Source organism: Panulirus ornatus, chromosome 18 (assembly GCF_036320965.1).
Source record: "Panulirus ornatus isolate Po-2019 chromosome 18, ASM3632096v1, whole genome shotgun sequence".
In the NCBI taxonomy this organism is placed as follows: domain Eukaryota; kingdom Metazoa; phylum Arthropoda; class Malacostraca; order Decapoda; family Palinuridae; genus Panulirus; species Panulirus ornatus.
The window spans coordinates 51,310,022-51,330,416 of NC_092241.1; the positions used below are offsets into that span (position 1 = coordinate 51,310,022).

Below are 20,395 nucleotides of genomic sequence, written 5' to 3' on the forward strand. Positions count from 1 at the left end.
GTCGCAAAAGGGTCCAGGGACTGGGCCTCAATACTAGAATTACATTTCATGTTACAGTGAGAGAGAAAAAAAATGTTTACAATACTCATCATTTGTATTGTGAATAAACTGTTTATAAAAGTTAAACAATGGCCGGATCATGTTACAAAGCAAATAACAAGAGAACTATCTACAATAGGCAGTGTTAGGATTCTTTTTCAATATTTGGATGTAGCACATTGTCATGGATGAAATGCCTACACATAGCTTGTAATCCTCGGTAGGTAAGTCATATACGAAATGTTTGCAGGATGTGAAAAGTTTTGATGGCAGTTTGCATATGGGCTCTTCCTGAGTATCAGCAGGAGCCTCACACACACACACACACACACACACACACACACACACATATATATATATATATATATATATATATATATATATATATATATATATATATATATATATATGTCTTCTTTCATACTACTCGCCATTTCCCGCGTTAGCGAGGTAGGGTGAAGAACAGAGGACTGGGCCTTTGAGGGAATATCCTCACTTGGCCACCTTCTCTGTTCCTTCTTTTGGAAGGGGACCAAGTGAGGCTATTCCCTCAAAGGCTCAGTCCCCTGTTCTTAACGCTACCCCGCTAACGCGGGAAATTGCAAATAGTATTATGATATATATATATATGCCCATAGCCTAGCGGTAGCATTCCTGCCTGTGGCACAGGGTCCCGGGTTCGATCCTGGCTGTTGGAGATTTGTATGTTCTATGAAGGTGCACGTTCCTATATATATATATATATATATATATATATATATATATATGTATATATATATATATATATATATATATATATATATATATATATATATATATATATTGAAGTAGATCTCAGTGATGTGCATGATCTAGTATTTGCTGATAACCATGAGGAAAATGAAATACAATAAGGCAGTCCCAAGTGCACTTTCGCGTATAATCACATCAAGGGAGATACAACACTTCGACCAGTCAGTATACATACATATATATATATATATATATATATATATATAGAGAGAGAGAGAGAGAGAGAGAGAGAGAGAGAGAGAGAGAGAGAGAGAGAGAGAGAGACCTAGCTAAGACCCCATTGGTGTTCAAGCGTTTCCTGGGTTTGTGGTGTAATTAGGGTTTGGCACCTGCGCTGCCAACCAGGTGGGAGAACTTCTCAATCCAACTGTGACGAGAAATATAAAACTCTGGAAAAATTAGTCACACAGATTTTCCAAGATACTGGACGTATCTTTTAAAAATTCATTGATATTAAACCATTTCGTATCACTAACCGTTGTAATATTTTGCCGTATTGATTACTGATCATGATAATTCCTATTTTGTTCGACTGTGTCCACGTATCTGAACACTTTCTAAAGTAATACTTCAACAGTACTTTTTTTTAACGGTTTTTTCCACAGTCTTGTTCATCTGTTACTATATGGAACTCATTTAGATATTCTTCATTAAGTCATTTCATCTATTGCAAAATATTTTCAGTCTGTTTTTCACCAGTCAGTATTGATATGCAGCTATATTTCTATCATCTTGTTCACCAGTCAGTATATATTGAAATATATTCACCATGGTGTTCACCATCTGTAGCATCATCTTGTTCACCATCAGTATATATTGAAATATATTCACCATAGTACTATGTTCACCATCTGTAAACTGATCAAGAGAGTTTATTCCAACAATTCTCAGATTTCTTTTTTTTGTGTGTCACTTGAAGGGCATCTAAACCGTTCTGATCTTTATTCATATGTTTTGATATATATAGATTGGTGAACAGGATGATGGAAATATTGCTGCTGTATACTTTGTCTGGTGAAAACCTGACGAAAAAAAATGCAATATCTGAAATTTCTATGAAGAATGTATATATATGCAGATTTTATCACAATTAGTGACTGCTGAACAAGACTGGTCAAAAGTAATGCTGAAATATTGCTTTATTAAGTGATCAGTAGCTCATACCTGGAAACAGTTGAACAAACTGATTATCATGATTGTAAACAACATGTGAAATATGGCACCACTCAGTGATAAGAAATGGCATATAATCAATATTTAATTTTTTTGTTTTCAAAACTTTTATCTAGTATCTAGACATAATGGGACAGCTTGGAAAATATGTGTGATTAATATCCCAAAGTTTTAGAGTTCTCGTTAGCCATGGGCTTCTAAAGGGACAGCAAAAGGCTGAGGGAAACTACCAGTTGGATGGTCAAAATGTTGGTCATTTATAACCTGACGGTATTTGGCCCCGCCCAACCTTTAGGACAACACACACACACACACACACACCACAGTGACCTCACGGGACGTCTCCACAGTTCGGGTGAGGCAGGACATCACTGCAGTACTGCTGTTAACTGGTCTTTTGCGTCTGACACGACGATACACCAACATGGAGGGAAAGGTGGTGCCACGTACAATGGCGTCGCGTCATGTTAAACCCATATATGAACGAAGTGTATGAGGCGTGATTCACTCCTGCTGTTTTCGTGAATCCCGGGAGAATTATTTACACTCGAAAGTGATTTAGTTCTAACAGAAAAAAAAAGAAAATAAAATAAAATGAAGTCGGTATACATCACAACAGTTTAGTTCGCCTTCAAGTGATGAATCTGAGTAATTTTGGTGAGAAATATGGTGAGTATATTTCAGTATATATTGGCTGGTGAAGATGATGATAGAATTGATGTGCATATATTGACTGGTGGAAAATACTGAACATATTTCAATATACAAAATTCTGATGACTATATACAGATTTGTTATATTCAGTGACGGGTGAAAAAGACCGTGGAAAAAAGTGCTTTAAAATATTTTTGAAGTATTTATTCATTTATTATAATTAATCGCTGTTTTCAGCGTCAGCGAGGTAGCTCCAGGAAACAGACGAAGAATGGGTCAACCACACTCGCACACACAATTATATATATATAGTGATGGTTTATACAAATTGGATAACTTTATTGTTAATAAAATTTGTAAAATAATAAGTTTATGATACCCTCGTTGTCTGTCTTGGACAATCGCATGTTTAATGCATGTGTATCAAATGACTTTTATATTTCTCTCTTGTGTCTCCCCTGATGTGATTACTACACGAAAGTGCACTTGGGAACTTATCGTGTTTCATTTTCTATCGCATTCTTTTATCTCCCCTGACAATGTGATTATACACGAAAGTGCACTTGGGACTTATCGTTTGTGTGTGTGTGTTGATTTCGTTTTGTTTGAAATACTTCAAATCGAATTGTCTCTGACTTAATGTTTTAAGGCCACTTTCAGGAAGACCCAGGTAATGCTGAAGGGAGTTTAGTGCCATTTAATGAATTATGAATAATGCTCCTCCTTGGTGTAGCGGTTAGGTTTCCTGAACATGACATAGTCACAGGCCGCTCATAGTCGAGCGCATCTCGGTTGCGGTCATCGGCCCACTGTCAGTCCAGAAGTTCATCCATCGTTAGGGGTTGGTCGATGATATTGGTACCTGGCATATATATATATATATATATATATATATATATATATATATATATATATATATATATATATATATGAGTCAGTTGTTCACTGATGATACAGCGCTGGTGGCTGATTCGGGTGAGAAACTGCAGAAGCTGGTGACTGAATTTGGTAAAGTGTGTGAAAGAAGAAAGCTGAAAGTAGATATGAATAAGAGCAAGGTTGTTAGGTTCAGTAGGGTTGAGGGACAAGTCAGTTGGGAAGTAAGTTTAATTGGAGAAATACTGAAGGAAGCGATGTGTTTTAGATATCTAGGAGTGGATTTAACAGCGGATGGAACCATGGAAGCGGAAGTGAGTCACAGGGTGGGGGAGGGGGCGAAGGGTGTAAAAGGCGAGAACGTTATCTCGGAGAGCAAAAATGGGCATGTTTGAAGGAATAGTGGTTCCAACAATGTTGTATGGTTGCGAGGCATGGGATATAGAGTTGTGCAGAGGAGGGTGAATGTGCTGGAAATAAGATGTTTGACGACAATATGTGGTGCGAGGTGGTTTGATCGAGCAAGTAATGAAAGGGTAAGAGAGATGTGTGGTAATAGAAAGAGTGTAGTTGAGAGAGCTAAGGAGGGTGTATTGAAATGGTTTTGTCACATGGAGAGAATGAGTGAGAAAAGATTGACAAAGAGATTAGATATGTCGGAGTTGGAGGGAACGAGGATAAGTGGGAGACCGAATTGGAGGTGGAGGGATGGAGTGAAAAGATTTTGAGCGATCGGGGTCTGAACATGCAGGAGGGTGAATAGCGTGGAAGGAATAGTGAATTGGAATGATGTGGTATATCGGGGTAGACGTGCTGCCAATGGATTGAACCAGGGCATGTGAAGCGTCTGGGGTAAACCATGGAAAGTTTTGTGGGGCCTGGATATGGAAAGGGAGCTGTGGTTTCGGTACATACGTTATACATGATAGCTAGAGACTGAGTGTGAACGAATGTGGCCTTTGTTGTCTTTTCCTAGCGCTACCTCGCACGCATGTGGGGGGGAGGAGGGTGCCATTTCATGTGTGGCGGGGTGGCGACGAGAATGGATGAAGGCATCAAGTATGAATATGTACATGTGTATATATGTATATGTTTGTGTATGTATATGTATGTATACGTTGAGATGTATAGGTATGCATATGTGCGTGTGTGGGTGGGTTGGGCCATTCTTTCGTCTGTTTCCTTGCGCTACCTTGCCAACGCGGGAGGTAGCGACAAACTATAATAGAAAAATAAGATATATATATATATATATATGTATATATATATATATATATATATATATATATATATATATATATATATATATTTATTTTTTGCTTTGTCGCTGTCTCCCGCGTTTGCGAGGTAGCGCAAGGAAACAGACGAAAGAAATGGCCCAACCCACCCCCACACACATGTATATACATACGTCCACACACGCAAATATACATACCTACACAGTTTTCCATGGTTTACCCCAGACGCTTCACCTGCCTTGATTCAATCCACTGACAGCACGTCAACCCCGGTATACCACATCGCTCCAATTCACTCTATTCCTTGCCCTCCTTTCACTCTCCTGCATGTTCAGGCCCCGATCACACAAAATCTTTTTCACTCCATCTTTCCACCTCCAATTTGGTCTCCCTCTTCTCCTCGTTCCCTCCACCTCCGACACATACATCCTCTTGGTCAATCTTTCCTCACTCATTCTCTCCATGTGACCAAACCATTTCAAAACACCCTCTTCTGCTCTCTCAACCACGCTCTTTTTATTTCCACACATCTCTCTTACCCTTACGTTACTTACTCGATCAAACCACCTCACACCACACATTGTCCTCAAACATCTCATTTCCAGCACATCCATCCTCCTGCGCACAACTCTATCCATAGTCCACGCCTCGCAACCATACAACATTGTTGGAACCACTATTCCTTCAAACATACCCATTTTTGCTTTCCGAGATAATGTTCTCGACTTCCACACATTCTTCAAGGCCCCCAGAATTTTCGCCCCCTCCCCCACCCTATGATCCACTTCCGCTTCCATGGTTCCATCCGCTGCCAGATCCACTCCCAGATATCTAAAACACCTCACTTCCTCCAGTTTTTCTCCATTCAAACTCACCTCCCAATTGACTTGACCCTCAACCCTACTGTACCTAATAACCTTGCTCTTATTCACATTTACTCTTAACTTTCTTCTTTCACACACTTTACCAAACTCAGTCACCAGCTTCTGTAGTTTCTCACATGAATCAGCCACCAGCGCTGTATCATCAGCGAACAACAACTGACTCACTTCCCAAGCTCTCTCATCCCCAACAGACTTCATACTTGCCCCTCTTTCCAAAACTCTTGCATTCACCTCCCTAACCACCCCATCCATAAACAAATTAAACAACCATGGAGACATCACACACCCCTGCCGCAAACCTACATTCACTGAGAACCAATCACTTTCCTCTCTTCCTACACGTACACATGCCTTACATCCTCGATAAAAACTTTTCACTGCTTCTAACAACTTGCCTCCCACACCATATATTCTTAATACCTTCCACAGAGCATCTCCATCAACTCTATCATATGCCTTCTCCAGATCCATAAATGCTACATACAAATCCATTTGCTTTTCTAAGTATTTCTCACATACATTCTTCAAAGCAAACACCTGATCCACACATCCTCTACCACTTCTGAAACCATATATATATGTATATATATATTTTTTTTTTAATGGGATGGGCCTTGATTAGGGTTGCAGTTTCCCCTGCCGTTTCGGCTAACAAACAAATGCAAATATACACTCATAATCAGACTTTATATTCGACTCATTATGAAATCTAAGGGTCATCGTGATAGCAAACTGTTCAGTCTGGAGTGTGGATGCCAATTTATTGATCCTGACTCCCAGTTTTTAGTAATCAGTATGATTATGTGTTACAATAACAGCAATAGTGGCAACGCCAGTGGTATATTAAAGGGACTCATCTGCAGATATAATTGGTTTCGGTAAGAGGTGATGGTATCGGTTTGATAATGAGCGATGTTAATGACTCGGCGTGATATTGGGCTGTGTTAAGAGCATAGGCTTATGGGAAATTATCCTTTTGGCATTATAGGTGGTTTCAACATACACAGAAATATGATAGAAAACTCAAGTTTTTGACGTTGTAGTACCACCAGTTATTCCATTTTTGATATCTACATCAAAGAAATATGTATCAAGCAATTATTTTCCATTTTGTTTTTACCGGCAACAAGAAAAGATCTATCAAAACAGATTTCGTTATTATAATTCCTGATTTTTCGTTAGACAACAGCGACACACTTGAGAACTTCATGTATTACATATCATTATCAACCAAAAGTAAACAATAAAGCAACTACAGATGAAAATCATTTGGTCAAATAGAAGCTTTATTGAAATTTTCATTTTATTTGAAATGTAAAATAAGTCCGGAACCTCCAAAGGAAGAGAATTAAAGCCGAACTCGTGATCAATATTCCGGGGAACTGCCACCACTTCTCGTAACACGATTCATGGCCGGCGTTGTCCCGTGGATGTATAGGTAAGTATTACTACTAATATTTATGGCATTATTCTGATTCTTTATCATAGACTAATGAGACAAGTGATTAGTTTGGTCCGCTCTCCTTCAAAATGGGGCGTAGGAAATAGGAGATAATTACCGGTTAAGGGATTAAACGCCTTCATATTGGGAGCGTGCATGGGAGTGGAGACGCACGTCCAGAAAATGGCAGGTCGCGGCGGGAAAATTCATGGGGGAAGTTTTGGGTTTATATTGGTAGAGGCGGTGCCGGCCCATGGGCAGTACACATGGCACCCATAACTCACTTCGTATAAGTTACAGGACTTGGTATATGAACATAAAGGTCCGTAGGGAAGCTGTTCTAAGGCATGAGGTTGATGGTAAGGTATATTGAAGAAATGTCAAGTATCTTATCGCTCATAGTTCCCACTGTGGGCACTATCAAGGAAACCTTAAGAATATGATAACAAAATATGCTTGTCTTTATTGATTAATACCTTTCTTACAGTCAGAGAATCATGGGAGCATATAACAAAAGTGTTAACGTTTCTTAGAGGATAACCTTTACATACATGTTATCATTAAAGTCCACTCCCATGTCTTATCTGTAATCTAGGGTAATGTTTAGACTTAAAGACCACCACAGGAATAACTTGTGAAAGTTGAAGAAAAGTATGTCATTCAATATTAACGTTTGTTAGAAGTGATTCAGAAGGGTACTGATAACATATAATGTCATTTAAAAATAACTATATGTTTGTAAGAGTAGTGGAGAAGGTTGTGTTGATAAGGAAAAATGTGAGGCTGAAGAATATACAAATGTCGTTATGTAGCTTGGGCTAATGACATCCTGTTCTCTGGTGTATCAATGCTGGCATCTGGTTTAAGGTGTGTCTCCGAGTGTATGGGTGCATACAGGTATGTTGTGTATTATGTAGTATGGAAATTTTTTCTTCAAAAGATTGAGAGTAGCCAACATAAACTCACTCACTTTGCGTAAACAGCTAATGTTTACCTCATTCTTGGAGTTTCTTGAAAAATTTATGGCCTTGTGTTTGTGTTCTGGGAAAGTCTTACACTTATGTTACCGTCTCTGAACTTTGTATGCACATCATGCCAACCTCGTGTATACGTGCATCAGCATATACCAAGAGCCTGTTCTTTGATCTTCCCAGAGAACAAGTTGAACTTTTGTAAGAGCTCCAACTTGTTCACTTTGCATGCTGATTCAAGACCAACACCATTCATACTGTCTCTGTACACCAAATGTAGAATAAGTTTTCATAATGGCACAGTAATAGTAATAATTTTAACCGATTGTTTACTGGACTTTCTGTGGAATGTCATGGTTAGTGTTTATCTAGTTTTATTAATGGGCTTAAGGTGCATTACATTTTTATAGTTCTTTTCATCTAACCTCAGTGTAGGGATGGCTCTGAAGCATAAAGAAAGATTGGGGATAAATCTTTTAAAAGCTTATGTAAAGGCATAAGAATTAGACAGTGCACGTTTCCTGGAATTATGCCAGATTACTGTTCCTGTTGCTAATTTTCTACTTTGATAACATGTTCCATTTAATGATATTGCCTGCATTGAAAAACATTTTGTGGCTGTACAGCCGCTTCCACTTTCAACCAAGACAGTCTGCATTGTCAGTTCTTTTTCCATAAGGTGTGAACGTAGGGAGTATCAGCTCATTACTTTGAAGCTTTTATTTCAAGCTGCTGCCAACCTTTCATTGTCAGTTTAGCTTCCCATGTCAAGGCTCTCTTGTATACACACCTTCTCTATTTGTGCTTCTAACTTTGGTTTTGGGATGTCATTCCCTTCTTTTTCTACTCCTTGGCGTATGAACTTGAGAGTATGCATCAGACATGGGTAAAAAGCTGTTTTCTGAGCTAAGGCTGTAAGACAACAACATTCATCCAGACACTGCTGAAACATTGACTTTGGTATTGACGTTACCTTGACATGAGTAAGAAATAACGAAAGTTCATAAATGGAAGTGGTTTTTATTAAAGACTGATGATGAATGATAAAATCCATTACTTTGAGTGATTTAACTGCCAGAGTTGGAATCATCATGGTTGGGGTTGTTGGAGGGGGTGAGGCTAGTGAAGCAAATTTTGCATAAGGGTAGAGGAAAGTAAAGTATATGTTGAGCCTGCCTCTGATAATCCTTGCAGGAAGCAGAAGAATGAAGACATTTGCCAAGAAATGGTATTAAGATATTGTTAGTCATAAGTTTATGCTGTAACCTTCGTGGAGGATGTGATATTTTAAAATTATTTAATTGGTTTCTCTCTTTTTGCTACCCTGCACTTCACCCTTTTTTGTGCACTGTGGTTTGATTTTTGAAATGCAGTAGATGGAATGCATTATTTAAAAAAATTTCTTTGCACTGTATAGTCCCACTGAAGACTCGCTTTAATATGTAATTATCATATATATATTCATTTATTAATTATACTTTGCCGCTGTCTCCCGTGTTAGCGAGGTATCGCAAGGAAACAGACGAAAGAACGACCCAACCCACCCACATACACATGTATATACATACACGTCCACACACGCACACATACATACCTATACATTTCAGTTTTTACATATATATATATATATATATATATATATATATATATATATATATATATATATATATATATTATTTTTTATTTTTTTTATTATACTTTGTCGCTGTCTCCCGCGTTTGCGAGGTAGTGCAAGGAAACAGACGAAAGAAATGGCCCAACCCCCCCCATACACATGTATATACATACATCCACACACGCAAATATACATACCTACACAGCTTTCCATGGTTTACCCCAGACGCTTCACATGCCTTGATTCAATCCACTGACAGCACGTCAACCCCGGTATACCACATTGCTCCAATTCACTCTATTCCTTTCCCTCCTTTCACCCTCCTGCATGTTCAGGCCCCGATCACACAAAATCTTTTTCACTCCATCTTTCCACCTCCAATTTGGTCTCCCTCTTCTCCTCGTTCCCTCCACCTCCGACACATATATCCTCTTGGTCAATCTTTCCTCACTCATCCTCTCCATGTGCCCAAACCACTTCAAAACACCCTCTTCTGCTCTCTCAACCACGCTCTTTTTATTTCCACACATCTCTCTTACCCTTACGTTACTCACTCGATCAAACCACCTCACACCACACATTGTCCTCAAACATCTCATTTCCAGCACATCCATCCTCCTGCGCACAACTCTATCCATAGCCCACGCCTCGCAACCATACAACATTGTTGGAACCACTATTCCTTCAAACATACCCATTTTTGCTTTCCGAGATAATGTTCTCGACTTCCACACATTCTTCAAGGCCCCCAGAATTTTCGCCCCCTCCCCCACCCTATGATCCACTTCCGCTTCCATGGTTCCATCCGCTGCCAGATCCACTCCCAGATATCTAAAACACTTCACTTCCTCCAGTTTTTCTCCATTCAAACTCGCCTCCCAATTGACGACCCTCAACCCTACTGTACCTAATAACCTTGCTCTTATTCACATTTACTCTTAACTTTCTTCTTCCACACACTTTACCAAACTCAGTCACCAGCTTCTGCAGTTTCTCACCTAAATCAGCCACCAGCGCTGTATCATCAGCGAACAACAACTGACTCACTTCCCAAGCTCTCTCATCCCCAACAGACTTCATACTTGCCCCTCTTTCCAAATCTCTTGCATTTACCTCCCTAACAACCCCATCCATAAACAAATTAAACAACCATGGAGACATCACACACCCCTGCCGCAAACCTACATTCACTGAGAACCAATCACTTTCCTCTCTTCTTACACGTACACATGCTTTACATCCTCGATAAAAACTTTTCACTGCTTCTAACAACTTGCCTCCCACACCATATATTCTTAATACCTTCCACAGAGCATCTCTATCAACTCTATCATATGCCTTCTCCAGATCCATAAATACTACATATGTGAGAAATACTTAGAAAAGCAAATGGATTTGTATATATATATATATATATATATATATATATATATATATATATATATATATATATATATATATATATATTTTTTTTTTTTATACTTTGTCGCTGTCTCCCGCGTTTGCGAGGTAGCGCAAGGAAACAGACGAAAGAAATGGCCCAACCCTCCCCATACACATGTACATACACACGTCCACACACGCAAATATACATACCTACACAGCTTTCCATGGTTTACCCCGGACGCTTCACATGCCTTGATTCAATCCACTGACAGCACGTCAACCCCTGTATACCACATCGCTCCAATTCACTCTATTCCTTGCCCTCCTTTCACCCTCCTGCATGTTCAGGCCCCGATCACACAAAATCCTTTTCACTCCATCTTTCCACCTCCAATTTGGTCTCCCTCTTCTCCTCGTTCCCTCCACCTCCGACACATATATCCTCTTGGTCAATCTTTCCTCACTCATTCTCTCCATGTGCCCAAACCATTTCAAAACACCCTCTTCTGCTCTCTCAACCACGCTCTTTTTATTTCCACACATCTCTCTTACCCTTACGTTACTTACTCGATCAAACCACCTCACACCACACATTGTCCTCAAACATCTCATTTCCAGCACATCCATCCTCCTGCGCACAACTCTATCCATAGCCCACGCCTCGCAACCATACAACATTGTTGGAACTACTATTCCTTCAAACATACCCATTTTTGCTTTCCGGGATAATGTTCTCGACTTCCACACATTTTTCAAGGCTCCCAAAATTTTCGCCCCCTCCCCCACCCTATGATCCACTTCCGCTTCCATGGTTCCATCCGCTGCCAGATCCACTCCCAGATATCTAAAACACTTCACTTCCTCCAGTTTTTCTCCATTCAAACTCACCTCCCAATTTACTTGACCCTCAACCCTACTGTACCTAATAACCTTGCTCTTATTCACATTTACTCTTAACTTTCTTCTTCCACACACTTTACCAAACTCCGTCACCAGCTTCTGCAGTTTCTCACATGAATCCGCCACCAGCGCTGTATCATCAGCGAACAACAACTGACTCACTTCCCAAGCTCTCTCATCCCCAACAGACCTGATACTTGCCCCTCTTTCCAAGACTCTTGCATTTACCTCCCTAACAACCCCATCCATAAACAAATTAAACAACCATGGAGACATCACACACCCCTGCCGCAAACCTACATTCACTGAGAACCAATCACTTTCCTCTCTTCCTACACGTACACATGCCTTACATCCTCGATAAAAACTTTTCACTGCTTCTAACAACTTGCCTCCCACACCATATATTCTTAATACCTTCCACAGAGCATCTCTATCAACTCTATCATATGCCTTCTCCAGATCCATAAATGCTACATACAAATCCATTTTTTTTTTTTTTTTTTTTTTTTTTTATACTTTGTCGCTGTCTCCTGCGTTTGCGAGGTAGCGCAAGGAAACAGACGAAAGAAATGGCCCAACCCCCCCCCCCCCCCCCCCATACACATGTACATACACACGTCCACACACGCAAATATACATACCTACACAGCTTTCCATATATATATATATCTACAAGCTCTTCACCATTTCCATTTACAACACTGAACACCCCATGTATACCAGTTATTCCCTCAACTGCCACATTACTCACCTTTGCATTCAAATCACCCATCACTATAACCCGGTCTCGTGCATCAAAACCACTAACACACTCATTCAGCTGCTCCCAAAACACTTGCCTCTCATGATCTTTCTTCTCATGCCCAGGTGCATATGCACCAATAATCACCCATCTCTCTCCATCAACCTTCAGTTTTACCCATATTAATCGAGAATTTACTTTCTTACATTCTATCACATACTCCCACAACTCCTGTTTCAGGAGTATTGCTACTCCTTCCCTTGCTCTTGTCTTCTCACTAACCCCTGACTTTACTCCCAAGACATTCCCAAACCACTCTTCCCCTTTACCCTTGAGCTTCGTTTCACTCAGAGCCAAAACATCCAGGTTCCTTTCCTCAAACATACTACCTATCTCTCCTTTTTTCACATCTTGGTTACATCCACACACATTTAGACACCCCAATCTGAGCCTTCGAGGAGGATGAGCACTCCCCGCGTGACTCCTTCTTCTGTTTCCCATTTTAGAAAGTTAAAAAGAAATACAAGGAGGGGAGGATTTCTGGCCCCCCGCTCACGTCCCCTCTAGTCGCTTTCTACGACACGCGAGGAATGCGTGGGAAGTATTCTTTCACCCCTATCCCCAGGGATTATATATATATATACACATACACACACACATACATACGCACATATACACACACACACACATACATATATATACATATGAAAAATGTAAGAAACAATTTAGAAAACTGAAACTTCTAGCTTGAAATGAAATGAAAAAATGGATGTCACATAATGGTTCAACCTCTGGCTATGGAAAAAGGAAATGTATAATTTATTTACACAAACGTCAATAGTAGTTCTCATCAATTTGACCACTGTATCAATAAGCTTCAATATCTAAGCTACATTTTTTCCAATTTCACTATTTTCTTGTCAAAGCACCATGAATGAAAACTATCACTCCAGTAACACAACTATAAACATTTACTTCCCCTTTAAAAAGTTCTGAAAAAGGACTGATGATTGGGAATACCTGGTTTAAAAAGCGAGATATACATAAGTATACTTATGTAAGTAGGAGAGATGGCCAGAGAGCGTTATTGGATTACGTGTTAATTGACAGGCGCGCGAAAGAGAGACTTTTGGATGTTAATGTGCTGAGAGGTGCAACTGGAGGGATGTCTGATCATTATCTTGTGGAGGCTAAGGTGAAGATTTGTATGGGTTTTCAGAAAAGAAGAGTGAATGTTGGGGTGAAGAGGGTGGTGAGAGTAAGTGAGCTTGGGAAGGAGACTTGTGTGAGGAAGTACCAGGAGAGACTGAGTACAGAATGGAAAAAGGTGAGAACAATGGAAGTAAGGAGAGTGGGGGAGGAATGGGATGTATTTAGGGAATCAGTGATGGATTGCACAAAAGATGCTTGTGGCATGAGAAGAGTGGGAGGTGGGTTGATTAGAAAGGGTAGTGAGTGGTGGGATGAAGAAGTAAGAGTATTAGTGAAAGAGAAGAGAGAGGCATTTGGACGATTTTTGCCGGGAAAAAATGCAATTGAGTGGGAGATGTATAAAAGAAAGAGACAGGAGGTCAAGAGAAAGGTGCAAGAGGTGAAAAAAAGGGCAAATGAGAGTTGGGGTGAGAGAGTATCATTAAATTTTAGGGAGAGTAAAAAGATGTTCTGGAAGGAGGTAAATAAAGTGCGTAAGACAAGGGAGCAAATGGGAACTTCAGTGAAGGGAGCAAATGGGGAGGTGATAACAAGTAGTGGTGATGTGAGAAGGAGATGGAGTGAGTATTTTGAAGGTTTGTTGAATGTGTTTGATGATAGAGTGGCAGATATAGGGTGTTTTGGTCGAGGTGGTGTGCAAAGTGAGAGGGTTAGGGAAAATGATTTGGTAAACAGAGAAGAGGTAGTAAAAGCTTTGCGGAAGATGAAAGCCGGCAAGGCAGCAGGTTTGGATGGTATTGCAGTGGAATTTATTAAAAAAGGGGGTGACTGTATTGTTGACTGGTTGGTAAGGTTATTTAATGTATGTATGACTCATGGTGAGGTGCCTGAGGATTGGCGGAATGCGTGCATAGTGCCATTGTACAAAGGCAAAGGGGATAAGAGTGAGTGCTTAAATTACAGAGGTATAAGTTTGTTGAGTATTCCTGGTAAATTATATGGGAGGATATTGATTGAGAGGGTGAAGGCATGTACAGAGCATCAGATTGGGGAAGAGCAGTGTGGTTTCAGAAGTGGTAGAGGATGTGTGGATCAGGTGTTTGCTTTGAAGAATGTATGTGAGAAATACTTAGAAAAGCAAATGGATTTGTATGTAGCATTTATGGATCTGGAGAAGGCATATGATAGAGTTGATAGAGATGCTCTGTGGAAGGTATTAAGAATATATGGTGTGGGAGGCAAGTTGTTAGAAGCAGTGAAAAGTTTTTATCGAGGATGTAAGGCATGTGTACGTGTAGGAAGAGAGGAAAGTGATTGGTTCTCAGTGAATGTAGGTTTGCGGCAGGGGTGTGTGATGTCTCCATGGTTGTTTAATTTGTTTATGGATGGGGTGGTTAGGGAGGTGAATGCAAGAGTTTTGGAAAGAGGGGCAAGTATGAAGTCTGTTGGGGATGAGAGAGCTTGGGAAGTGAGTCAGTTGTTGTTCGCTGATGATACAGCGCTGGTGGCTGATTCATGTGAGAAACTGCAGAAGCTGATGACTGAGTTTGGTAAAGTGTGTGAAAGAAGAAAGTTAAGAGTAAATGTGAATAAGAGCAAGGTTATTAGGTACAGTAGGGTTGAGGGTCAAGTCAATTGGGAGGTGAGTTTGAATGGAGAAAAACTGGAGGAAGTGAAGTGTTTTAGATATCTGGGAGTGGATCTGGCAGTGGATGGAACCATGGAAGCGGAAGTGGATCATAGGGTGGGGGAGGGGGCGAAAATTCTGGGAGCTTTGAAGAATGTGTGGAAGTCGAGAACATTATCTCGGAAAGCAAAAATGGGTATGTTTGAAGGAATAGTGGTTCCAACAATGTTGTATGGTTGCGAGGCGTGGGCTATGGATAGAGTTGTGCGCAGGAGGATGGATGTGCTGGAAATGAGATGTTTGAGGACAATGTGTGGTGTGAGGTGGTTTGATCGAGTAAGTAACGTAAGGGTAAGAGAGATGTGTGGAAATAAAAAGAGTGTGGTTGAGAGAGCAGAAGAGGGTGTTTTGAAATGGTTCGGGCACATGGAGAGAATGAGTGAGGAAAGATTGACCAAGAGAATATATGTGTCGGAGGTGGAGGGAACGAGGAGAAGAGGGAGACCAAATTGGAGGTGGAAAGATGGAGTGAAAAAGATTTTGTGTGATCGGGGCCTGAACATGCAGGAGGGTGAAAGGAGGGCAAGGAATAGAGTGAATTGGAGCAATGTGGTATACCGGGGTTGACATGCTGTCAGTGGATTGAATCAAGGCATGTGAAGCGTCTGGGGTAAACCATGGAAAGCTGTGTAGGTATGTATATTTGCGTGTGTGGACGTATGTATATACATGTGTATGGGGGTGGGTTGGGCCATTTCTTTCGTCTGTTTCCTTGCGCTACCTCGCAAACGTGGGAGACAGCGACAAAGCAAAAAGAAGAAAAAATATATATATATATATATATATATATATATATATATATATATATATATATATATATATATATAAGTTTGTTGAGTATTCCTGGTAAATTATATGGGAGGATATTGATTGAGAGGGTGAAGGCATGTACAGAGCATCAGATTGGGGAAGAGCAGTGTGGTTTCAGAAGTGGTAGAGGATGTGTGGATCAGGTGTTTGCTTTGAAGAATGTATGTGAGAAATACTTAGAAAAGCAAATGGATTTGTATGTAGCATTTATGGATCTGGAGAAGGCATATGATAGAGTTGATAGAGATGCTCTGTGGAAGGTATTAAGAATATATGGTGTGGGAGGCAAGTTGTTAGAAGCAGTGAAAAGTTTTTATCGAGGATGTAAGGCATGTGTACGTGTAGGAAGAGAGGAAAGTGATTGGTTCTCAGTGAATGTAGGTTTGCGGCAGGGGTGTGTGATGTCTCCATGGTTGTTTAATTTGTTTATGGATGGGCTTGTTAGGGAGGTGAATGCAAGAGTTTTGGAAAGAGGGGCAAGTATGAAGTCTGTTGGGGATGAGAGAGCTTGGGAAGTGAGTCAGTTGTTGTTCGCTGATGATACAGCGCTGGTGGCTGATTCATGTGAGAAACTACGGAAGCTGGTGACTGAGTTTGGTAAAGTGTGTGAAAGAAGAAAGTTAAGAGTAAATGTGAATAAGAACAAGGTTATTAGGTACAGTAGGGTTGAGGGTCAAGTCAATTGGGAGGTGAGTTTGAATGGAGAAAAACTGGAGGAAGTGAAGTGTTTTAGATATCTGGGAGTGGATCTGGCAGCGGATGGAACCATGGAAGCGGAAGTGGATCATAGGGTGGGGGAGGGGGCGAAAATTCTGGGAGCCTTGAAGAATGTGTGGAAGTCGAGAACATTATCTCGGAAAGCAAAAATGGGTATGTTTGAAGGAATAGTGGTTCCAACAATGTTGTATGGTTGCGAGGCGTGGGCTATGGATAGAGTTGTGTGCAGGAGGATGGATGTGCTGGAAATGAGATGTTTGAGGACAATGTGTGGTGTGAGGTGGTTTGATCGAGTAAGTAACGTAAGGGTAAGATGTGTGGAAATAAAAAGAGTGTGGTTGAGATAGCAGAAGAGGGTGTTTTGAAATGGTTCGGGCACATGGAGAGAATGAGTGAGGAAAGATTGACCAAGAGAATATATGTGTCGGAGGTGGAGGGAACGAGGAGAAGAGGGAGACCAAATTGGAGGTGGAAAGATGGAGTGAAAAAGATTTTGTGTGATCGGGGCCTGAACATGCAGGAGGGTGAAAGGAGGGCAAGGAATAGAGTGAATTGGAGCGATGTGGTATAACCGGGTTGACGTGCTGTCAGTGGAGTGAATCAAGGCATGTGAAGCGACTGGGTAAACCATGGAAACTTGTGTAGTAAATGTATACTTTGCGTGTGTGGACGTATGTATATACATGTGTATGGGGTGGGTTGGGCCATTTCTTTCGTCTGTTTCCTTGCGCTACCTCGCAAACGCGGGAGACAGCGACAAAGCAAAAAGAAGAAAAAATAAATATATATATATATATATATATTATATATATATATATATAAATATATATATATATAAGTTTGTTGAGTATTCCTGTAAATTATATGGGAGGATATTGATTTGAGAGGGTGAAGGCATGTACAGAGCATCAGATTGGGGAAGAGCAGTGTGGTTTCAGAAGTGGTAGAGGATGTGTGGATCAGGTGTTTGCTTTGAAGAATGTATGTGAGAAATACTTAGAAAAGCAAATGGATTTGTATGTAGCATTTATGGATCTGGAGAAGGCATATGATAGAGTTGATAGAGATGCTCTGTGGAAGTATTAAGAATATATGGTGTGGGAGGCAAGTTGTTAGAAGCAGTGAAAAGTTTTTATCGAGGATGTAAGGCATGTGTACGTGTGGAAGAGAGGAAAGTGATTGGTTCTCAGTGAATGTAGGTTTGCGGCAGGGGTGTGTGATGTCTCCATGGTTGTTTAATTTGTTTATGGATGGGCTTGTTAGGGAGGTGAATGCAAGAGTTTTGGAAGAGGGGCAAGTAATGAAGTCTGTTGGGGATGAGAGAGCTTGGGAAGTGAGTCATTGTTGTTCGCTGATGATACAGCGCTGGTGGCTGATTCATGTGGAAAACTACGGAAGCTGGTGACTGAGTTTGGTAAAGTGTGTGAAAGAAGAAAGTTAAGAGTAAATGTGAATAAGAACAAGGTTAGTAGGGTACAGTAAGGTTGAGGGTCAAGTCAATTGGGAGGTGAGTTTGAATGGAGAAAAACTGGAGGAAGTGAAGTGTTTTAGATATCTGGGAGTGGATCTGGCGCGGATGTGGAACCATGGAAGCGGGATGTGGATCATAGGGTGGGGGAGGGGGGAGTATTCTGGGTAGCCTTGAAGAATGTGTGGAAGTCGAGAACATTATCTCGGAAAGCAAAAATGGGTATGTTTGAAGGAATAGTGGTTCCAACAATGTTGTATGGTTGCGAGGCGTGGCTATGGATTGTGTTGTGTGCAGGAGGATGGATGTGCTGGAAAATGAGATGTTTGAGGGACAATGGTGGTGTGAGGTGGTTTGATCGAGTAAGTAACGTAAGGGTTTTTTTTTTTTTTTTAAGATCGTGTAGGAAATAGAAGAGTGTGGGTGAGATGCAGAAGAGGGTGTTTTGAAATGGTTCGGGCACATGGAGAGAATGAGTGAGGAAAGATTGACCAAGAGAATATATGTGTCGGAGGTGGAGGGAACGAGGAGAAGAGGGAGACCAAATTGGAGGTGGAAAGATGGAGTGAAAAAGATTTTGTGTGATCGGCGATTCTACTCACCCCCCCTGAACAGCAGCGAGGGTGTAAGCCGCGGTGGCTAGGAATAGTCGGTTCTTGGCTGCAATTGTCGGTTACCGGTGGCTTGAATTGCTGTCAGTGGATTGAATTCATGGACTGGTCGTTGCGTCCTGGGGCTAAAACCTTGGTTCTGATGGTGCGACAAGGGTTGGTGATTAGGACCATGTGTGGTTGGCTCGTATTGTATTGTATTGTGCTTTGGGGGTCTGGGCTGGTGGGCCATTTCTTTCGTCTGTTTCCTTGCGCTACCTCGCAAACGCGGGAGACAGCGACAAAGCAAAAAAAAAAAATATATATATATATTTTTTTTTTTTTTTTTTTTTTTTTTTTTTTTTTTTTTTTTTTTTATACTTTGTCGCTGTCTCCCGCGTTTGCGAGGTAGCGCAAGGAAACAGACGAAAGAAATGGCCCAACCCCCCCCATACACATGTACATACACACGTCCACACACGCAAATATACATACCTACACAGCTTTCCATATATATATATATTTTTTTTTTTTTTTTTTTTATACTTTGTCGCTGTCTCCCGCGTTTGCGAGGTAGCGCAAGGAAACAGACGAAAGAAATGGCCCAACCCCCCCCATACACATGTACATACACACGTCCACACACGCAAATATACATACCTACACAGCTTTCCATGGTTTACCCCAGACGCTTCACATGCCTTGATTCAATCCACTGACAGCACGTCAACCCGATACCACATCGCTCCAATTCACTCTATTCCTTTCCTCCTTTCACCTCCTGCATGTTCAGGCCCCGATCACACAAAATCCTTTTCACTCCATCTTTCCACCTCCAATTTGGTCTCCCTCTTCTCCTCGTTCCCTCCACCTCCGACACATATATCCTCTTGGTCAATCTTTCCTCACTCATTCTCTCCATGTGCCCAAACCATTTCAAAACACCCTCTTCTGCTCTCTCAACCACGCTCTTTTTATTTCCACACATCTCTCTTACCCTTACGTTACTCACTCGATCAAACCACCTCACACCACACATTGTCCTCAAACATCTCATTTCCAGCACATCCATCCTCCTGCGCACAACTCTATCCATAGCCCACGCCTCGCAACCATATAACATTGTTTGGAACCACTATTCCTTCAAACATACCCATTTTTGCTTTCCGGGATAATGTTCTCTGAACTGTCCACACATTTTTCAACGCTCCTAGAACTTTCGCCCCCTCCCCCACCCTATGATCCACTTCCGCTTCC

At 40.9% G+C, this 20,395-nt stretch overlaps 1 protein-coding gene across 1 annotated transcript in view; it reads left to right on the plus strand.

Moving 5' to 3' along the window:
* The first annotated feature begins 2,363 nt into the window (after window positions 1–2,363).
* The window catches only part of LOC139755079 (uncharacterized), a 192,512-nt gene continuing 174,480 nt past the window's right edge, over window positions 2,364–20,395 (plus strand). Inside the window, exon 1 of the mRNA XM_071673164.1 lies at window positions 2,364–2,673. Within this exon, the coding sequence (XP_071529265.1) occupies window positions 2,671–2,673 (3 nt within the window). The 5' untranslated portion in view covers window positions 2,364–2,670. The remainder of the gene's footprint in view (window positions 2,674–20,395) is intronic.